Genomic DNA, 16,977 nt, shown 5'->3' on the forward strand with positions numbered 1-16,977 from the left:
CCGCTGCAACATGGGCGCAGCCATGTTGGCTGTTATGTTGTTATGAGGCGCGCCTCCTACGGGGGGTTGATCCAGGAAGTGATGTACGCCATCAGCGGTGACCAGGTCAGTTGTGTGGCTCGCTGTAATGGCTGGTTGTTGTTGTGTTACAGCGTACGCCTGCTGTTGGTGAGTCTGCGAGTGGGCCGGTCGGGCTGCCCGCTCCACACTGGTCTCGATGATCGAAGCAGGCGATAGAGGTCCAGTATCTGTGTGAGCGGAAGTGATAGGGTGGCTTGATGGGTGATGTGCCGTCAGGCCAGCAGCACCGGTCGTTTGGACTTGCAGGTCACGTCGGATCGATTCGACGGCTGTGGCGATTCCGGCCTCAATGAGTTTGGAGATGTGGTCTGTCGCTCCCTGCATTGGTACTGCATCGGGGTTCGAAGTGGTAGGGCGCTGGTCATCGGGTTGAGCCTGTTGTCTCCGTACCAAGTAGGGATCAAGGTGCTTCGGAGTCCGCTTCGGTCGCGATGAAGATCGGCGGGCAGCTTGCCCGGTCTTTTTCTTTGTTTTTACCCATGGTCGGGGTGCGGGAAGGATTTGTGATGTGTACGTTATCGTTGCAGGAGCTGAAGTGGCGGCAAATGGCTTTGGCCAAGGGGGGTATGCATGGATAGCTGATGGTCAGTGATGCGAGCAGATAACGGGTTGGACGTCATGCAAGGCATGCATGGCATTCATATTTGATAGTGAGGGTGGACAAGAAGCAGCTGTGATTCGAGAGGCAAGGGTTCATTGTGTGTTCGGCAGAAGCGTGAGGCGTGGTTGTGAGGCAAAGGTAGAATGGCCTGCGTCTCCGTGCCCTTCCCCGCGTTAACCATGATTATAGCAAGCCATAATCATCCATAATGATCTGATGGTGATACCATGGAAGGCCCGAGACTAAGTGAATTTGACTTCAGAGCAGCGATGATAGGTCAAGCAGCGAAGGCAATAGTGGGAAGTTGTAGTCTAAATAATTAGTAAGAAATGAAAATCGTCGACAGAAAATAGAACAAATTGTGAAACTAATATCAAAGAAAAAACATTGTCACTGATGTTGTTTATTGAACACTTTATTCATTGACTTTTGAACCGGTTTCGATATCGCGTAGACAGCTGTTATATATAGGTACTTACATGTAGTCATGTTGTACGCATTTTTTGTACATTTTACGCAAATAGAAAAACAATTTGCGAACAGCCTTACGCAGATTTGGAAATCCTAACCGAAGCTCTGCAGTTTTATCACACTCAGAAACTGAAGCGAGGACTTTCTGTCTTCGGGAAAAACAATTGACGCTACACACGGATGCAGCTGGGTCTATGGAAAAAACACTAAAATTTTGAAATGAGAACGGGCAAGAAAATGTCAGCACGTTTGTAAGCCTGGAAGTGTTAGTCGTGTTCCTTGCTATTCAAGGTATTTGTGGATACGATGTGCACATGGCGGAGGTTCTTGGGAATAGGTGGATACCGTGGAAACCTAGCTGTGATATCGCAGCGGCGAACACGTTCAAATCAAAGGTCACCGCCACGGTCAAATATCACAGCTAGTGGAAACATTTTAATTGCTACGGATTAGTCGCTGATGTGTTTGGCGGAGGAGGGGCAGAGAAGTCGGTCACAGTTGATGACGGTGTGCTCACTGTCGTCGGAATTTCATCTGGACGTTTGTAATGCACATACGTGATGACGGTGTCATCAAATAATATGCATAAGGTGTATATAATGCTGGCAAACACGATCGCAGCAATCTATATTGAGCTGCCTACTGCGGTATTTGACGTTTGTTCAGTTGATGCTGTCCCCGTTTCGCTGAAGCTACCACCTCCATTGATCGTATACCCAGTAAGCTACTTTGGAGCAACCTTACAACTGCTATAGGGCCGTTCACAGTTTACGTCACTGTTCTCTCATTAATATGCAAAAATCAATATTTGTCCGCATTTTTAGATTACGCTTTTGAAAATTACGCATGCAAGAACGACGAAAATACATCGCAGTGGGCGACTGCTAGTGTAACAGTGAATACTAAAAAACAATATATTCACGACTCAGAGTACAAGCTGCAAAAACAGCCACGCATGCAACATTGATAAAATTTGTCCGCATTTCAAGCTGCGTGTCCGATGTCGCGCGTACAGCTATATTTAGTAACAAACCTGTAATCGTGAACAGCGCTATAAAGTTCGAAAAATACATCGTCCAACTAGAGAAATGAAACTCATTCCACGTTCTGATGTTGATCAGACACATGTACATTCGGGTCAACTGATGAGAGGTCTAATCAAAGGTCACGAGCGTTCATAGGCCGTACGATCAATTATGTCAGCATATCTAATAACGTTAAATCATGGCTCCGCCCTCGGCCCCGCTTGGCGGCTACATTCAAATTTCGCAAACGGCCCTAAAAGATCCCGGATGCTGTCGATTCCGGTAAGGCTGCATCATTTCATTGGCGATATATACCTTCTCGCAGCCTCAAACTTCACAAATTTTCCGTCTAAGTGGCCAAAACTGGGTAGATTTGATGGCTGATTTATAGACTTGCCAACACCGGGAGAAATTTTTGAGAATCAACATGCAGAAGTGAAGAAAACGGAGGTAATTCATGGGTATGTCAGTTTACTGTCGAGTGGAGCTGGCTACCTTCTCATTATATACACTGTGTAGTAACTCTCGCCGTAGACTGAACCTGGGCAACGGTAACTCTCGCCGTAGACTGAACCTGGGCAATGGTGTCACTTGTATATTTTGGCATAGATTGTGAAACTATATAAGGGTTTCCAGAGGGTTGTTCATATAAGCACATTACAATGTGTAAAATATGACTTTATTAGTCATAATCATAATTTATTAGGCCCCTAATAATCATAATTATCACAACAATGGAGTTTCCAGACAGCATTTACACAAAGTAGACGACATTGTGTGTAAAAATGTTTTAATATTCTGTAACATTCATATTAATAATTTATTAATATTCATAATTATTTTTTATGACAATAATAGGAAAAAATCATCACAAATTATGCCTACTGGACCTGTGGTCTAACTTGACTGCACTCCTGGCCATTTTATGCTTTAACTGAACTGGTTTGAAAGGACAAATTGCTCTAATTTACAGAGAATGGGTTTAATTGTTTAACATACTGAAAAATCAATCATCAACAGCAGATATTATCCAAAGTCCTGATTATCTGAATTTAAAGTTACAGTCTAATGAACATCAAATGCATATGTTCTGATCAGTTAGGGGAGAACCATTTGATTTCTGGGGGGGGGGTATGGAGGAAGAGGGTATGGGAGCAAATTTTTTTTTCCTGTCAGAGTGACAGCAATTTTTTTTTTCTACTGTCAGACCTGCATCAATTTTTTTTTTCCAAATGGAGTAGCAGTGCAATTTTTTTTTTATTGGTCATCAAGTTTGTAATGTGTTGTATATAAGGGAGCCGTCATTATTGACGGCCTGAAACTCCGAAATTTCGAGTGACCCTTCCCCCTTAACCAACCATGATGAATTTGAGTAACCTCCCTCTCTAACTCTGAAATTTTGACCATTCCCCACTTAGAAAAGTTAAATACCAATACATGTAATTACAGCAACAGTAAAGACCTTTCAAATCTTGATGTACCCTGCTAGACTATCATCAGTTATCTCATGATGGTTCAAAAAAGGTGAACACATCAAAATGAAATTCAAAGTCACAATAAAATAAAAATATAAAAGATCACGCAGTATCTAACCATATAGTATATTGTTTAATTTGGATGGATATTATGACAGGGTTTTCACTAGGATATCTGACGGGGAGAATTTGAAAGTACAGGGGGAGAACATGAGAGAGGCTTAGGGGGAAGTGTCACAGGGGCTTTCCCTATATTACATGGAATTTTTTAAGATATTGATGTGTGCAATGGTGCAGTCTGGTGCAATCTGAGAGATTTTTAATTTGTTTACTAAGTGAAACTATTAGAATATCCCAAGGGGGGAGAACACGAGAGTGGGGTTCCCCCTCTCGTATTGGAAATTTTGAGAAATTGATGTGTTTAATGGTGCAATCTGAGAGGAGTTTCAGTTTATTTTGCACTCGGTAAAACTGTTTGAAAATGACATTGAACACTGATATTGTTTACATTTTTTGCATGATCAGTTTTTGAGTCACAATATTCAACAACCAAACAATGACAATACAATTTATGAAAAACAGTTCCGTTTGCCAGAGACTGAAGACAAATGAATATACAGGAACGGAAAATCTGTGACCTTCTTGTGTCATTTCTCCAGCTGCCAGCTTCTAATGAAAAGCCTGAATATGGTATGTTTGCGATCCGGTGTTTGTGGTCAGAAAAACAAGGCTCACACATTGTATTTCATCATATTTGTTGTTCCTCAATTTTTCATTGTCAAGGTACATCTTTCTAACAAATTCATATTGACAAAATAATTATTGGTTTTAACACTAGTTTATTGACTCCTGTCTTGTGTTTTAAATTTTCACAATTTACAGAAGTCAAATAGTCCCCTTTAGATAGTGCCTATGCCATTGAGATATGGCAACAGAAATCCTGAAATATGATTTCTTGGGTCAGAAAATGGAAGGAAAACATTGAGTGTACTGAGGTGTAAAGTAGACCCATGTAGTGCATGCTTATATCATAAGTGCTGGGAAAAGAAACATAAGAATTGCTTGTGGTAAAACATTTGCGCCGCCGGCAAAGAATACATGAGAATAAGGTTTCCAAATTTTGCTTATTTTTGGTGCATTGTGACAATTTTTTTTTCTCTTCTGTCTGTTATGACAATTTTTTTTTTCTCAGGCCATGACAGGATCAATTTTTTTTTTCTTCTCTCTCACCTGGTGACAAATTTTTTTTTTCTCAAAATCCTCCATACCCCCCCCCCCAGAAATCAAATGGTTCTCCCCTTATCTGTACAATCAAGCGTGGCAGATATTTTGTCTCAATGGTCGGAGAAGAGGACTCTTTTATGTCAGTGGAGGCCGAGTGGGCAAGCAAAATTTTTGTTTTCAATTCAAAGTGGGCATTTTGAAAGATGAACGGCTGGCAAACTTATCATCAGATGAGGGTTTAATCTGCTTGCAAGTACAACTTCATCATCAGTGAGTCGCACGTGCTATTACGGCTATGCTGCTGATGCCATCGCCCTCAGCTAAGGCTTTTGATATGCAGCACAGCCTGTGGTTGACTGAAAGAGCTGTACTCAAGGGCGCCCTCTATAGGGGAGCATAGAGAGCGTCCTGGAATGACGGATCTTTCAGTCTATAAAGCCCATGGTAAAAGCAATAGGGTTAACACATTGTCAAATCTGAACACATTCCAGTCCAAAGTAAGAATAACTCAATGCAATAAACCTGAAAGATTTAGCAGTAAGGACAATATCATGTATTGATGAGATGGCAGAGGGGAAATTTGTTATGGGGAGAGGAGACTGGGGAGCTTTTGTGATGAGGAGAGGGACACTTGGGAGTTTTGGTTGTACAGAGGGGTGAGGGGAAAATATGCAGTGAGAGCTAGTGGAAGCTTTTTAAAATCTTGGCAGTTGCAAACAGCTTTTACTATCCCACTAAAATTCTTTTAAATGTCATATTTACACTTAAAAACACTGCAAACACATTTTGTTGAAATTTCATGAAAAATGTTGTTCGGCTGCCGCTGTGTCATTCCAATGAGGATTTCCGTAACTCATTTTCAACTATACTGTATATGATTGGAGCATAAAAATGTTGAAGCATGGACCAAAAGTGTTTTCAATAACTGTTTGAAGGCTTAGCATTTTAACAGGTGTTTGCTCCAAAAAACTCAATGACTGTGTCGTTCCTTTGGTGACAGTTTGTTTACTTGTGGTGATGAGGTGGAATGTGGCCAGCAACAAGGTATGTCAATACAATGTGTAGTAAATTATAACATCATAGATGTAAATGGAGCAAGTTGGCATGTACCTATATCTGTGTCTATTTTTTGAAAAGTTGAGAGACTGTCGACAGTCTCTTGTGCCGTTTCTGTCTCTTATTGGTGCTAGCACATACAATGGTGGGGTAATCACAAGCAAAGCACTGGAGGTGCGAGCTGTGGGTGCAATAAGGCATGAGGGACTGTTGTCTTCTGCTGCGCCCTCAATGAAAACAACAGAAACCCTGTTGTAACCTCGCTAACACAGAGGAAATGATTTACAGGTGAGGCGGGTCGCATCTCACCGGTCATGGCATGGCCAGCTGGAAACAGTACCAACCCAACATGGTGACCGCAAATTTCTTGCTTTACCTCCGCCTTGTTTTCGACGTCATTATCTCATGAATATTAATTTATAGTCAACCCACGTCCTGCAACAGACAACAGTCCCTTGTGTCAACATACATGTATGCCCAGCTCGGGCCTTCGGTGCTATGCTTGCGATTCCCCCCACTGTTGTATGTGTGAGAGACTACAGCAATAAGAGAAAGAAGATCGAAGCACAAGGGACTGTTGATAGTCTGAAAAGGTTGAGTGTAGTCTGTCACAGACACATGCTACAGATACTGATACTGTACTATTAAGCAATGATTACACAATAAATACAAGTCTCAGCAACAGGCATGAAGATGTTCAAATATTGTTGCACAGTGGAGCTCATTGTGTGCTCAAAATTAATGCAGCACCACAAAACATGTGATTCTCCACAAGAATTGATGGAAAAGATAAAAAACAACTGTACTAGATTCTCAATCTGCTTACCTTACACTCTGACTGTTGACAATTTGCTCATGTTCCTAAGGTAGTATGTGCCTCGAAAATGAAAGACTTTAGCTCAAATTTTCCTCAAGGAATATTTCAATCATTCTCTTTCAAAATAAAGAATAAAAATCCGGGGGCACCGTGCAAAGTTTGGTGAGAGAGAATAAAATTACTCAAGATTTACCAATATTTGAAATTCAAAATGGCTACCATCCCCGTGTTAACTCTATGAAGAAAAATAAATTTTTAGTTTTCATAAAACTAAGCTGGGGAAAAGTTTTCTTACACCAAGAGCTTCAAAATGAACCCCCACAAGTAGAAGATTAGAAAAGGAATTGAAAAAGTTTGAGAGTCTGAATATCTGTCCCCGAGGTGCATTCTACCTCATGTTTTACTTTTAATCTATTCTTTCTTTTATGTCTCTCATAATTAAACAATAAATTCTTCCATAGTGGGAGGGGACTTTTTGCATCTGCAGCAAAAAAGAAGATTGATTGATAGCTTTTTTTTAAGGTTGAAGTAATTACATTTTTTGTCTCTTGGCAGCTTTGCTGTGTAGTGTTCACTGGCAAATTTTCAAGAGAGATTAAAAATTTTGTAGGAGCAGAACAAATGCAAAAGAGTTATCCCCAGGACTAACAAAACAAATCATGAAAGTCATTAGGCGGGGAAGAATCCAAATGTACTGTAGAGAATACAGATTCGTTGTTTGGACGCAAATTACCATGTTTGTGGCCAGTTTCAGTTAAATTTTATTACTTTGTAGAAAAGATGTAAATATGGCACTTTAAATTTTCTCAGAGTTTCTTATAATTGTTTTTGAAAATTTTACATACTCCTGACATCTTAACAAGCTTTTCCTAAACTGTTTAGCTCCCATTTGGTATATATACCAAAGAGCTTTATATGGTAAGTCAGTGTTGATGTGTGTGTGTATCTATGTATGTCCATTGACATCAAAAACTCAAAAACCACAGCACCCACCATCCTAGTAATTGATGTACAGGTGCACGTAGAGGTGGAGATGTGAATTTGTTCAAATGAACATATCAGTGCCAAAATATGCAAATGAGGTAAAAAAGGGGAATTCCTGCAAACTGCTAAAATCTAACCACAGACCAGATTTTACATGTTGGTGATATTTTTGCAGAAACACACAAAAAGACCTCCTTAAAAATTACTGCTTGATGAATTACCAAATATTGTTTACCAGTACATTAATTCCATGTACTACAATATCACAAGAGGACATCTTTTTACCTTGGTATAGCAGATTGTATCATTATTTTGATGTACCAGGCTGCATGGTGTTGTATATGTTTGTGTCCATTGCAACAGTTGCCAACCATTACATCCTTTGCCTTGGTATTTGATGGACCATGCATCAAAATGTGTTCATATGCACTTGACATCATGATCATTGCAAGCTTAGGCCCATTGATTGATAGAAGCTATGAATCCTATGTACACTCACTCTGGCCTGCCACATTGAACCAAATGTGAGCCAAGTGTCCATGGTACTATTTTTACTAATGTCAAAGTTTTGCCAATTTAATTGGGTTAAAGCAATTTTCTACAGCTGATATACTTTAATTTTTGTCACAGTGAATTTTTTCTTTGCCTATTCAAATATGGGTTGATTTAGATCTGGTAGATGTACAACAAAATGATACCAATTATGAATAAAGAAAGTTTAGAGTTCATTGTCAGAAAAATTATAACAGCGTAGCTCGGTTATTGAACCAATCTTTGTGAGATTGGGGATTTGGCCCAGCAGTTTTGTCTGTGGCTTCTCCGCTAAGTGACTGGGTACCGTACGTTGTGAGTTCGAACCCGATTGAAACCACCATATTTTCTACCCTGGATTGATAGCTCTGCTGGTGGACAGAATTGTCTCTGAGGCTGATACGAGATACTACTTATATTGTTTGACATGTTGAAAGATACTGAATGAATGGGTGATCGTGGCATATATTCAACCCGGTTTAAGACAAGATAAAGGAAACCATTGCGAAAATGAATTAATGGTCATGACCATTAATGCTGTTCCTTAAATTTTATATTTGCTTTGTCATGGTTACAATGATTCTGATCAAATGGAAGAGATGACTGATTTTATGGTTAACATTCTGAGAAGTCTCTTTTCTTCTAGAGTTAAACTTGATTCTTTCATTCTTTGTGAAACTTTAAAGTCGTGTAAATCATCGTTGTGTGCTTTTCCAATTTTCAAAGTAGCTGCATCAGGTCTAAAAATAATTAAGGATCTGTTTCTCATAGTCTAAATATGATCTTGAACAGCCATTTATTTGCATCACTGAAGCTAAATTTGAAGAAACCTGGCAGTGCAATGTAAAAATGAAATTGCCTACTAATTATGATATTACAGCTTTATCAATACCAGTGAATTTTGTGACGTCCACCCCATCAGATTATCACTGATATTGTATCCGATTATCACATCCACCCCATCAGATTATCACTGATTTTGTATCCTATTATCACATCCACCCCATCAGATTATCACTGATATTGTATCCGATTATCACATCCACCCCATCAGATTATCACTGATATTGTATCCGATTATCACATCCACCCCATCAGATTATCACTGATATTGTATCCGATTATCACATCCACCCCATCAGATTATCACTGATATTGTATCCGATTATCACATCCACCCCATCAGATTATCACTGATATTGTATCCGATTATCACATCCACCCCATCAGATTATCACTGATATTGTATCCGATTATCACATCCACCCCATCAGATTATCACTGATATTGTATCCGATTATCACATCCACCCCATCAGATTATCACTGATATTGTATCCGATTATCACATCCACCCCATCAGATTATCACTGATATTGTATCCGATTATCACATCCATCCCATCAGATTATCACTGATATTGTATCCGATTATCACATCCACCCCATCAGATTATCACTGATATTGTATCCGATTATCACATCCACCCCAACAGATTATCACTGATATTGTATCCGATTATCACATCCACCCATCAGATTATCCAGCATTGTGGCTATGGGGTGTTTCTTTTACCTAAAAATGCCTTGCATCGTCAAAACTATAAAATAATAGCAATAATGTTCTCCCATCTGACCCACAATGGACGAAAGCATACTTTGCATTGCATGATGTACTCTGCTTTGTCAGTATATTATGTCGTGCAAAGTTTGCTTGAGTCTATTAGGATGAACAAAAAAATTGTGCTGTTCCGATAACCCAACCTATCTTATTTTTTACCTGCCAACCCCAAACTTTTAAGGTAAAATCCAAAGTAAAAAAAAAAAAGGAAAGAAAAATCCCGTAAAATCACACCTTCATTACTTGGCATTTGATTTTCGCTTGAACAAGGATGTCTTTTAAGTTTTTTCCTTTATTTGTATGATACATTTTTCTGGAAATGTTGTGGCCAGTGTTTGACCGCCCTGAACCCCTGAAAAATGCATATTTAAATTTAAAAATATTTTGGAAAAAAAAAATCCCTGTCGATCTACCTACCCTATTTTTGAAAACCATGTTATCGGAACAGCCATTTTTATTTTATTTTTTGGCCTTATCCTGGAAGGGGTACATTATTACTTAAATAATTCAGAGTCCCATTACTTTTCTCTCCACCTTGAGTATAGTCTTCTCAAGACGCAATTTTTTGTTCACAAATTGACCTCAAGACTGTCAGTAAATAAAAAAAGAAACCTGACCAATGATGGAATCATGGAGGTAAGAAAACCTTTGAGTAGAACATCTGATCTGCCTTCTGCCTGAGATAACATGGTGAGCAAATCAATACACTTTTCAATTCCATTAACTAGTCTCAATGCTCCTCAACTGCCCAACTTTGGCCATTGCCCAGTCTTCCTTGCCACCAGAAACTTGAACTCAATGATTCAAGAAAAATCATTGTGTCCCAGACCGCACACTGCTTTTAAGAGTTCCTTTGTAAGGTCAAATTTATTTATTAAGTTACTTGTTAAGAAATTTACCGACTCGCCTTATAATAGACTCTAAATTAAAAGTTTGATGATATTATCGATTTTATCCGATAATATTTGATAAAACTGTGTCAGAACATCAGCCACTTCCCAACCCATCTAATATTAGACTCTAACTTAAATGTCAGACGATATTATCGGTTTTATCCGATAATATCTGATAAAAAAGCATGTCAGGCATTGGCCACTTCCCCTGCAGCCCGTCTTATATCAGACTCTAACTTAGATGTGGACGATATTATCAATTTTATCTGATAATATCCAATAAAACACAATGTTGGACATCAGCCAATACCTCAGTCGTCTAATATGAGAATTTAACATCTAAGTAAGAGTTTAATATTAGATTAGTGGGGAAGTGGCTGGTGCCTGACATGCTGTTTTATCGGATAATATCAGATAAAATTGATAATATTGTCTAACATCTAAGTAAGAGTTTAATATTAATTGGGTAGGGAAGTGGCTGATGCCAGACATCTTGTTTTATCAGATAATATCGGATAAAATTGATAATATTGTCTAACATCTAAGTTATATTAGAAGGATTGGGAAGTGGCTGATGCCCAACTGGCTGTTTTATTGGATATTATTGGATAAAATCGATAATATCATCTTATATCTAAGTTAGAGTCTAATATTACATGTGTGAGGAAGTGGCCGATGCCAACATGCTGTTTTATCGGATAATATTATCCATGTTAGATCACTTTGTTCTCATGCTCCTGAAACTCTCTAACTTAGACATCTTAGACAATATTATGGGATAATAAAGAAAAAGCCTATGACACGCCTTTATGGGGACCTACACTGCAGTGCTGCTAGTCTTGGTGACTGACTCGATCCAGCTTCTCTGCTCACATAACCTGTACGCGCATACCAGAGTATGTCATATGGATGCAAACCTGCCATAGGGATGCAACTGTGACAACTGGGAAGGTCTGCTTTTGTATTGTGACATACACTCTTTATGGTTATGTCTCTCCTCTGACCTGATTATAGAAACCGGTGAAAATCACGGACTGTAGTATGCATAATTGGCAATTTACGTGTTTTAATTGGCATGAAATGTGGCTCATACTCTATTGATTGTATAGTTAGACACACAAAAATGGGAACTGATTTTACTCAAAGTAGACAGGGACAGATAAGACTCATATAGACACACCAGCGATTATCTCCAGATTTATTTTAGGAAAATATAACAATACACTTTGCAATTTTTCGGTCACAAAAATGAAATTTGTAAAGTTAAAGGACAAGAAGTTACTCCAAGGAAGGAATATTCTTTATATGTGTCTGCCCTTATTTTAAGAAATTTGCAAATATTACTATCAAAAAGTTTGGCATTACTGATTGGATCACTGCCATAAAAAGGTGCACTCACTTACAAATCTTACATGTTTACGCTTAATTCCTGTGGATTTCTGTTCATTATGATTAAGTGTTTCATTTGCTACTCATACATTAATTTCAATGTTTAGGTTTGCATTAAATTAAAGTTTTCACAGTTAATTTCCATAACTGGTCCCACCATGGGAGGAAACCCAAGGTGTCTCTTTCATCAATATTGAGCAAGCTGCTTCACCTTTAGTTAATTGCTGCCTACTTGGCTGTTGACATGAACTGTAGCTATTGCTTAGAAATTGACACCTGGAGTAAATCTAAGATATCATATCTGTCTCAGGGGCAGATATTCAGACTCTCAAACTTAAACAATCCGTTGTTGGTCGTTTTACTTTTGATAATGAAAGAGTTTCCTTGAAGGTTTCCTTGAGGAAAGTTTGAGCAAAAGTCCAAATCTTTCAATTTTGAGGCATATACTGCCTGAAGTATGTAAATTGCATGACGACTCTTTATCAATGGTGAACATTCAAAAATTGACCCCTGCATTCTCTCCTATCTAATTAGCCGACTTTTCTTTAGTTGTTAACTCATTATCTGTTGTGTGTTCTTGTATGTCTTGTCAGATTTCCCTTTAATTTACAGGAATATTCACAGAACTGACATTGATATGGCCTCTCGTCAGAATGGATGGACCTCATGTGCACTTTGGCCTCTGATCTGCTCATGAACTTTCTGGGGCAAAATTCACATGGGTGTATTTGATGTCTATATTTATTGTGAAGTTTTAAATGTAACTGCAAACTTGATTTGTGCTTGAACTGTTTCCCGCAAACCTCACACTGTACAGGATGTTCATTGTGAGTCTTTTTGAGATGACGATTTAACAGAATTTTAGAGAGAAAACCTTTGCCACACTGTTCACAGATGAAACTGGCTACATTGTCTTGATGGTGTCGAGCTCTGTGATTATTCAATTCAGGTAGAAACGAAAACTCCTTCTTGCAATCACTACACTGATGTTTGGACTTGATGTGAAATCTTCGGATGTGGGAGCTGAGACAAACGCCATTATTCAAGTGTTTGCCACAGAATTTACATTCCAACTTTCCTCTCTCAAAATGTCGTTTCATATGACTCTTCAAGCGATGTTTCACAAAAGTTGTGTACTCACAGTATTCACACTTAAGCTCTGTACCTTTATGTGCAAGCTGATGAAGTTTCAATGTGGAAAATCTATTGAATGTCTCTCCACAAACATTGCAAATCAGAGAGTTCCTCTCCGATTCATGAACTTTTAGATGATCACGATGGGAATGATAACAGATGAATTTTCTCTCACAGATGTGGCATCGATAGATGGTCACCTTGGCCACATGTTTTTCGAGTAAGTGTTCTTGCCAGGCTTTGATTGGAAAACACATTCCACAAAACTGGCATTTACGTTCAGAGCATAATGCTTTCTGCTGATGTACTTCCAGTCCATTTAAATCCTTTAATGATAAACCACACCTTTCACATAAATGTGGTTTACTCTCATTTGATTCTTTAAACATCGTTTCTATCTTTTCTTTGTGAAGCCTGAAATCTTCCTCAGAATAGTTTTTTCCAAGATGATGTCTGTGTGCAGCATTTGCCTTGATTGATTCACTCAGCTTTGATTTATCTGGGTTGTCAACAGCACCCTCTTCTGATTCAATATTTGTATCCTTTGTTTTTATTTCAACATTTTCAAACACCCGTCTGGTAAGACCATTAGGAGATTTCTCCCTCATTTCCTCACTGTAGCTTTGGTTGCCTGGCAACAAAGAAACATTTCCTCTGTAAACCTTTGCCAAAATCATCTCCGCATCAGCCATATCTGGTATGGTTTCTGTATCGGAAGTTTCATCATTTGCCTCGGTTTTTATAGTAACATTAGTCGCTGTTTCTCCTTCATCATCAATTTTCAAGTATGACTCGATATTTGTATCCTCTGTTTTTATTTCAACATTTTGAAACACCCTTCCACCATGATCATCAGGTGATTTCTCCCTCTTTTCCTCATTGCAGCCATGGTTGCCTGGCAACAAAGAAACATTTCCTCTGTAAACCTTTGCCAAAATCATCTCTGCATCAGCCATATCTGGTATGGTTCCTGTATCGGAAGTTTCATCATTTGCCTCGGTTTTTATAGTAACATTAGTCGCTGTTTCTCCTTCATCATCAATTTTCAAGTATGACTCTTTCACCAACTTTTCTTTGGAAAAACATTCCATTTGAATTTCTTCAGTTTGCTCTCTTTTCACATCCTTCTCATCATTTTGGCGGTTAGTCTCTACGCAACTGTTCATGGTGTTGGTTACTATGCAACAGTCTCCTGTCATATTCTCAGTACTTGATGCCCTGGCAAGTGTGTCAAACGAGCAAGGAGGCGTCTCAACATCCTCATGCTTTGAAGATTTTTTATTGTTGATATGATAAGTTCTTTGCTGTGTTCTGTACAATGTTTGTTGACTGCGTCCAGCATCTTCTACAAAGTGGAAATCATGTTGCATCTTAACATTTGTCCTTTTTCTGAGAACATCCTGTGATTTCATTTTCAATCCGGAAGAAGAGAATTCTTTCAGGAAGAATTCACTTCCCATGTAACTAGACCAGATTCCATCTTGTGAAACAAGGATAAACACTTGACATCCAAGCATTTCTATTAATTCTTCACCCTGGAAAGAACAAAATAAACTTTCATTATTGTCGTAATGTTCAATGAAATATTTTAGATACAATTGTTTGCTGTAATTTTCACAGAAAACAACAACTAAAAGTCAATATGAGATTTTCCCCTAAAAAATTTTCAGATTTTTATTAAAACAATAAAATTGATCTGAGGTTTATATTTCCAAATTTCATTCATCTTTGTAACATATCTCTTAAAAATAAAATCAAATGCAATAAGCTGAAATATCCATATGAGTAGAATGGTGAGGAAAAAAAACACAGCAATGGTCAAAATGCTTTTTTTATAGAGCAATAACTGAGAGTATTTTAACTTTTCCAATTACGGTGTGTTATAGTATCGTAACACAATAGGGGAAAGTATTGACAGAATAGTTAAAGTGCAGTGGTCATCGCGCTGCGCATGCGCGACTTTTTTGTTTATAAACATAAATTTTGTAAACATATTAAGTCTTCTCAACTTCAATCGCAGTGAGACGGGAGCAGTCTGTCACTTTGTAATGCCTCTATTTATAAAATCATGTAAGGCTATGAACATTGAGACAATACACTTGGCACATTATGTCACTGAGTTTACTGCACACAGTCAAGCTGAGAAAATGGGGTTTGATGGCGCGCAGTCACGCGGGTTGTACACAATGCTATGTAAAGTACAGCAAAAAAATATCACTAAAATGATCAAAATTGTATATATATTTAGGCCAGCAACAAGCACAATGCCTCACACAAACATTACACTCAAGACTAAGATTGGCAAGCCAGAGCAGGACATGAGATGCTATTGCTGCGATAAGGGAGACCACATTGATGTACACAGATATAAGATTTAAATATAATGTAACCGTATGGCCCAAATTTACAGAGCAACTCACAATCTAACCCCTGACTACATAACCAGTATGTTCAATAATTACATCCCTTCCAGATCACTTCGTTCTTCCAATCAGAACTTCCTTAAAGTTCCCAAAGCACGTACACTTCTTTATCAGAACACCTTGTCAGTTGCGGGTGTGGATGAATATAACAATCTCCCCAAATCAATGAGGGACTCTGAGTCACTGACTAGTTTTAAGAAATCTTGTAACAACTTTTTGTATAATACTTACTTGTCTGATGCCTTTTCGTAGTTTTTTTATTTATTTATTTGTACTTCTGTGTTTTTTGTGTTTTCATGTTTGTGCTGTAAAGTGTATTATGACTTTCTTTTGTCTATTCGACCTCCACGAAAAGAGGTGTTTCACCTATGGAGTTATCGAGTTTAAATAAAGATTAATAATAATAATAATAACAAGGCAGTATTGCTGAAGGCAATGAGTACTTGGGCCGTGATAGAGTAATTTTGAGGACAATATATACTACTATTCAAATATGGTCTTGAATTTCCTCCTGTCAATTAGGCATTTGATTAACTGGTTATTAAACGAAGCAATGGCATGACAACGGCAAAATATGTCTAGCAACTTTTGTGGAGTTTGAGGCAGGGGTTCTTTATTTATAGTGGAAATTGCTTAAACTCCTTAGATGTCTAATATTTAGATGGGCATATTTAGATTTCTACCCTATAGTTATCCCTATATACCAAAAATCGGACATCCAGCTCTATTGACTTGCTCAGAATTAGATATGCGCATAATTAATGAGGTACAATATGTGGTGTCATAAGGTGTCCCATCATACCAAATATGAAGGGTGTAGCACTTGTGGTTACTGAGTTGTGGACAAATATATATATTTGAGGTCAAAGGTCATTGAGGTCACATGATATTTTGTCAAAATGTCTGAGATATCTGCGTGAACCGATGGACTGACTGATGGACTCACGGACGGATATGACCCAATCTATAAGCCCCCTGGACTTTATCCGTGGGGACAAAAAACTGTGTCACTGCATCCTTTAGGCAATATGAATACAATGAGAAACTAAATTTTATTTTTCTTGGCCTTATACATGGGAGTCCATGGAGAACTGCCTTATACATGGGAGTCGATGGAGGTGTAAACTAAAAAGTCCTCTAACACGGCCAAATTCGATCGCATTGTGAAACAAATCGACGTGCATCTGTATGGGGTTGGGTACTATTCTTGTGCAAAGTTTGAAAGAAATTGACCAGGGCATGTCTGAGATATCT

The 16,977-nt window shown here is 38.4% G+C and overlaps 1 protein-coding gene across 3 annotated transcripts in view; it reads right to left on the reverse strand.

Moving 5' to 3' along the window:
• Positions 1–12,567: 12,567 nt before the first annotated feature.
• Positions 12,568–16,977, reverse strand: part of LOC139152749 (alpha-N-acetylgalactosaminide alpha-2,6-sialyltransferase 5-like) — a 55,322-nt gene continuing 50,912 nt past the window's right edge. For 2 of the 3 annotated variants that reach the window (XM_070726072.1, XM_070726071.1), the window contains exon 2: positions 12,568–14,835. In XM_070726072.1, coding sequence (XP_070582173.1) covers positions 12,727–14,817 — 2,091 coding nt within the window. In that variant the 5' untranslated portion in view covers positions 14,818–14,835 and the 3' untranslated portion in view covers positions 12,568–12,726. The remainder of the gene's footprint in view (positions 14,836–16,977) is intronic. The other variant, XM_070726074.1, reaches the window with a different exon arrangement.

This window comes from Ptychodera flava, chromosome 16, assembly GCF_041260155.1.
Source record: "Ptychodera flava strain L36383 chromosome 16, AS_Pfla_20210202, whole genome shotgun sequence".
Classification (NCBI taxonomy): Eukaryota; Metazoa; Hemichordata; class Enteropneusta; family Ptychoderidae; genus Ptychodera; species Ptychodera flava.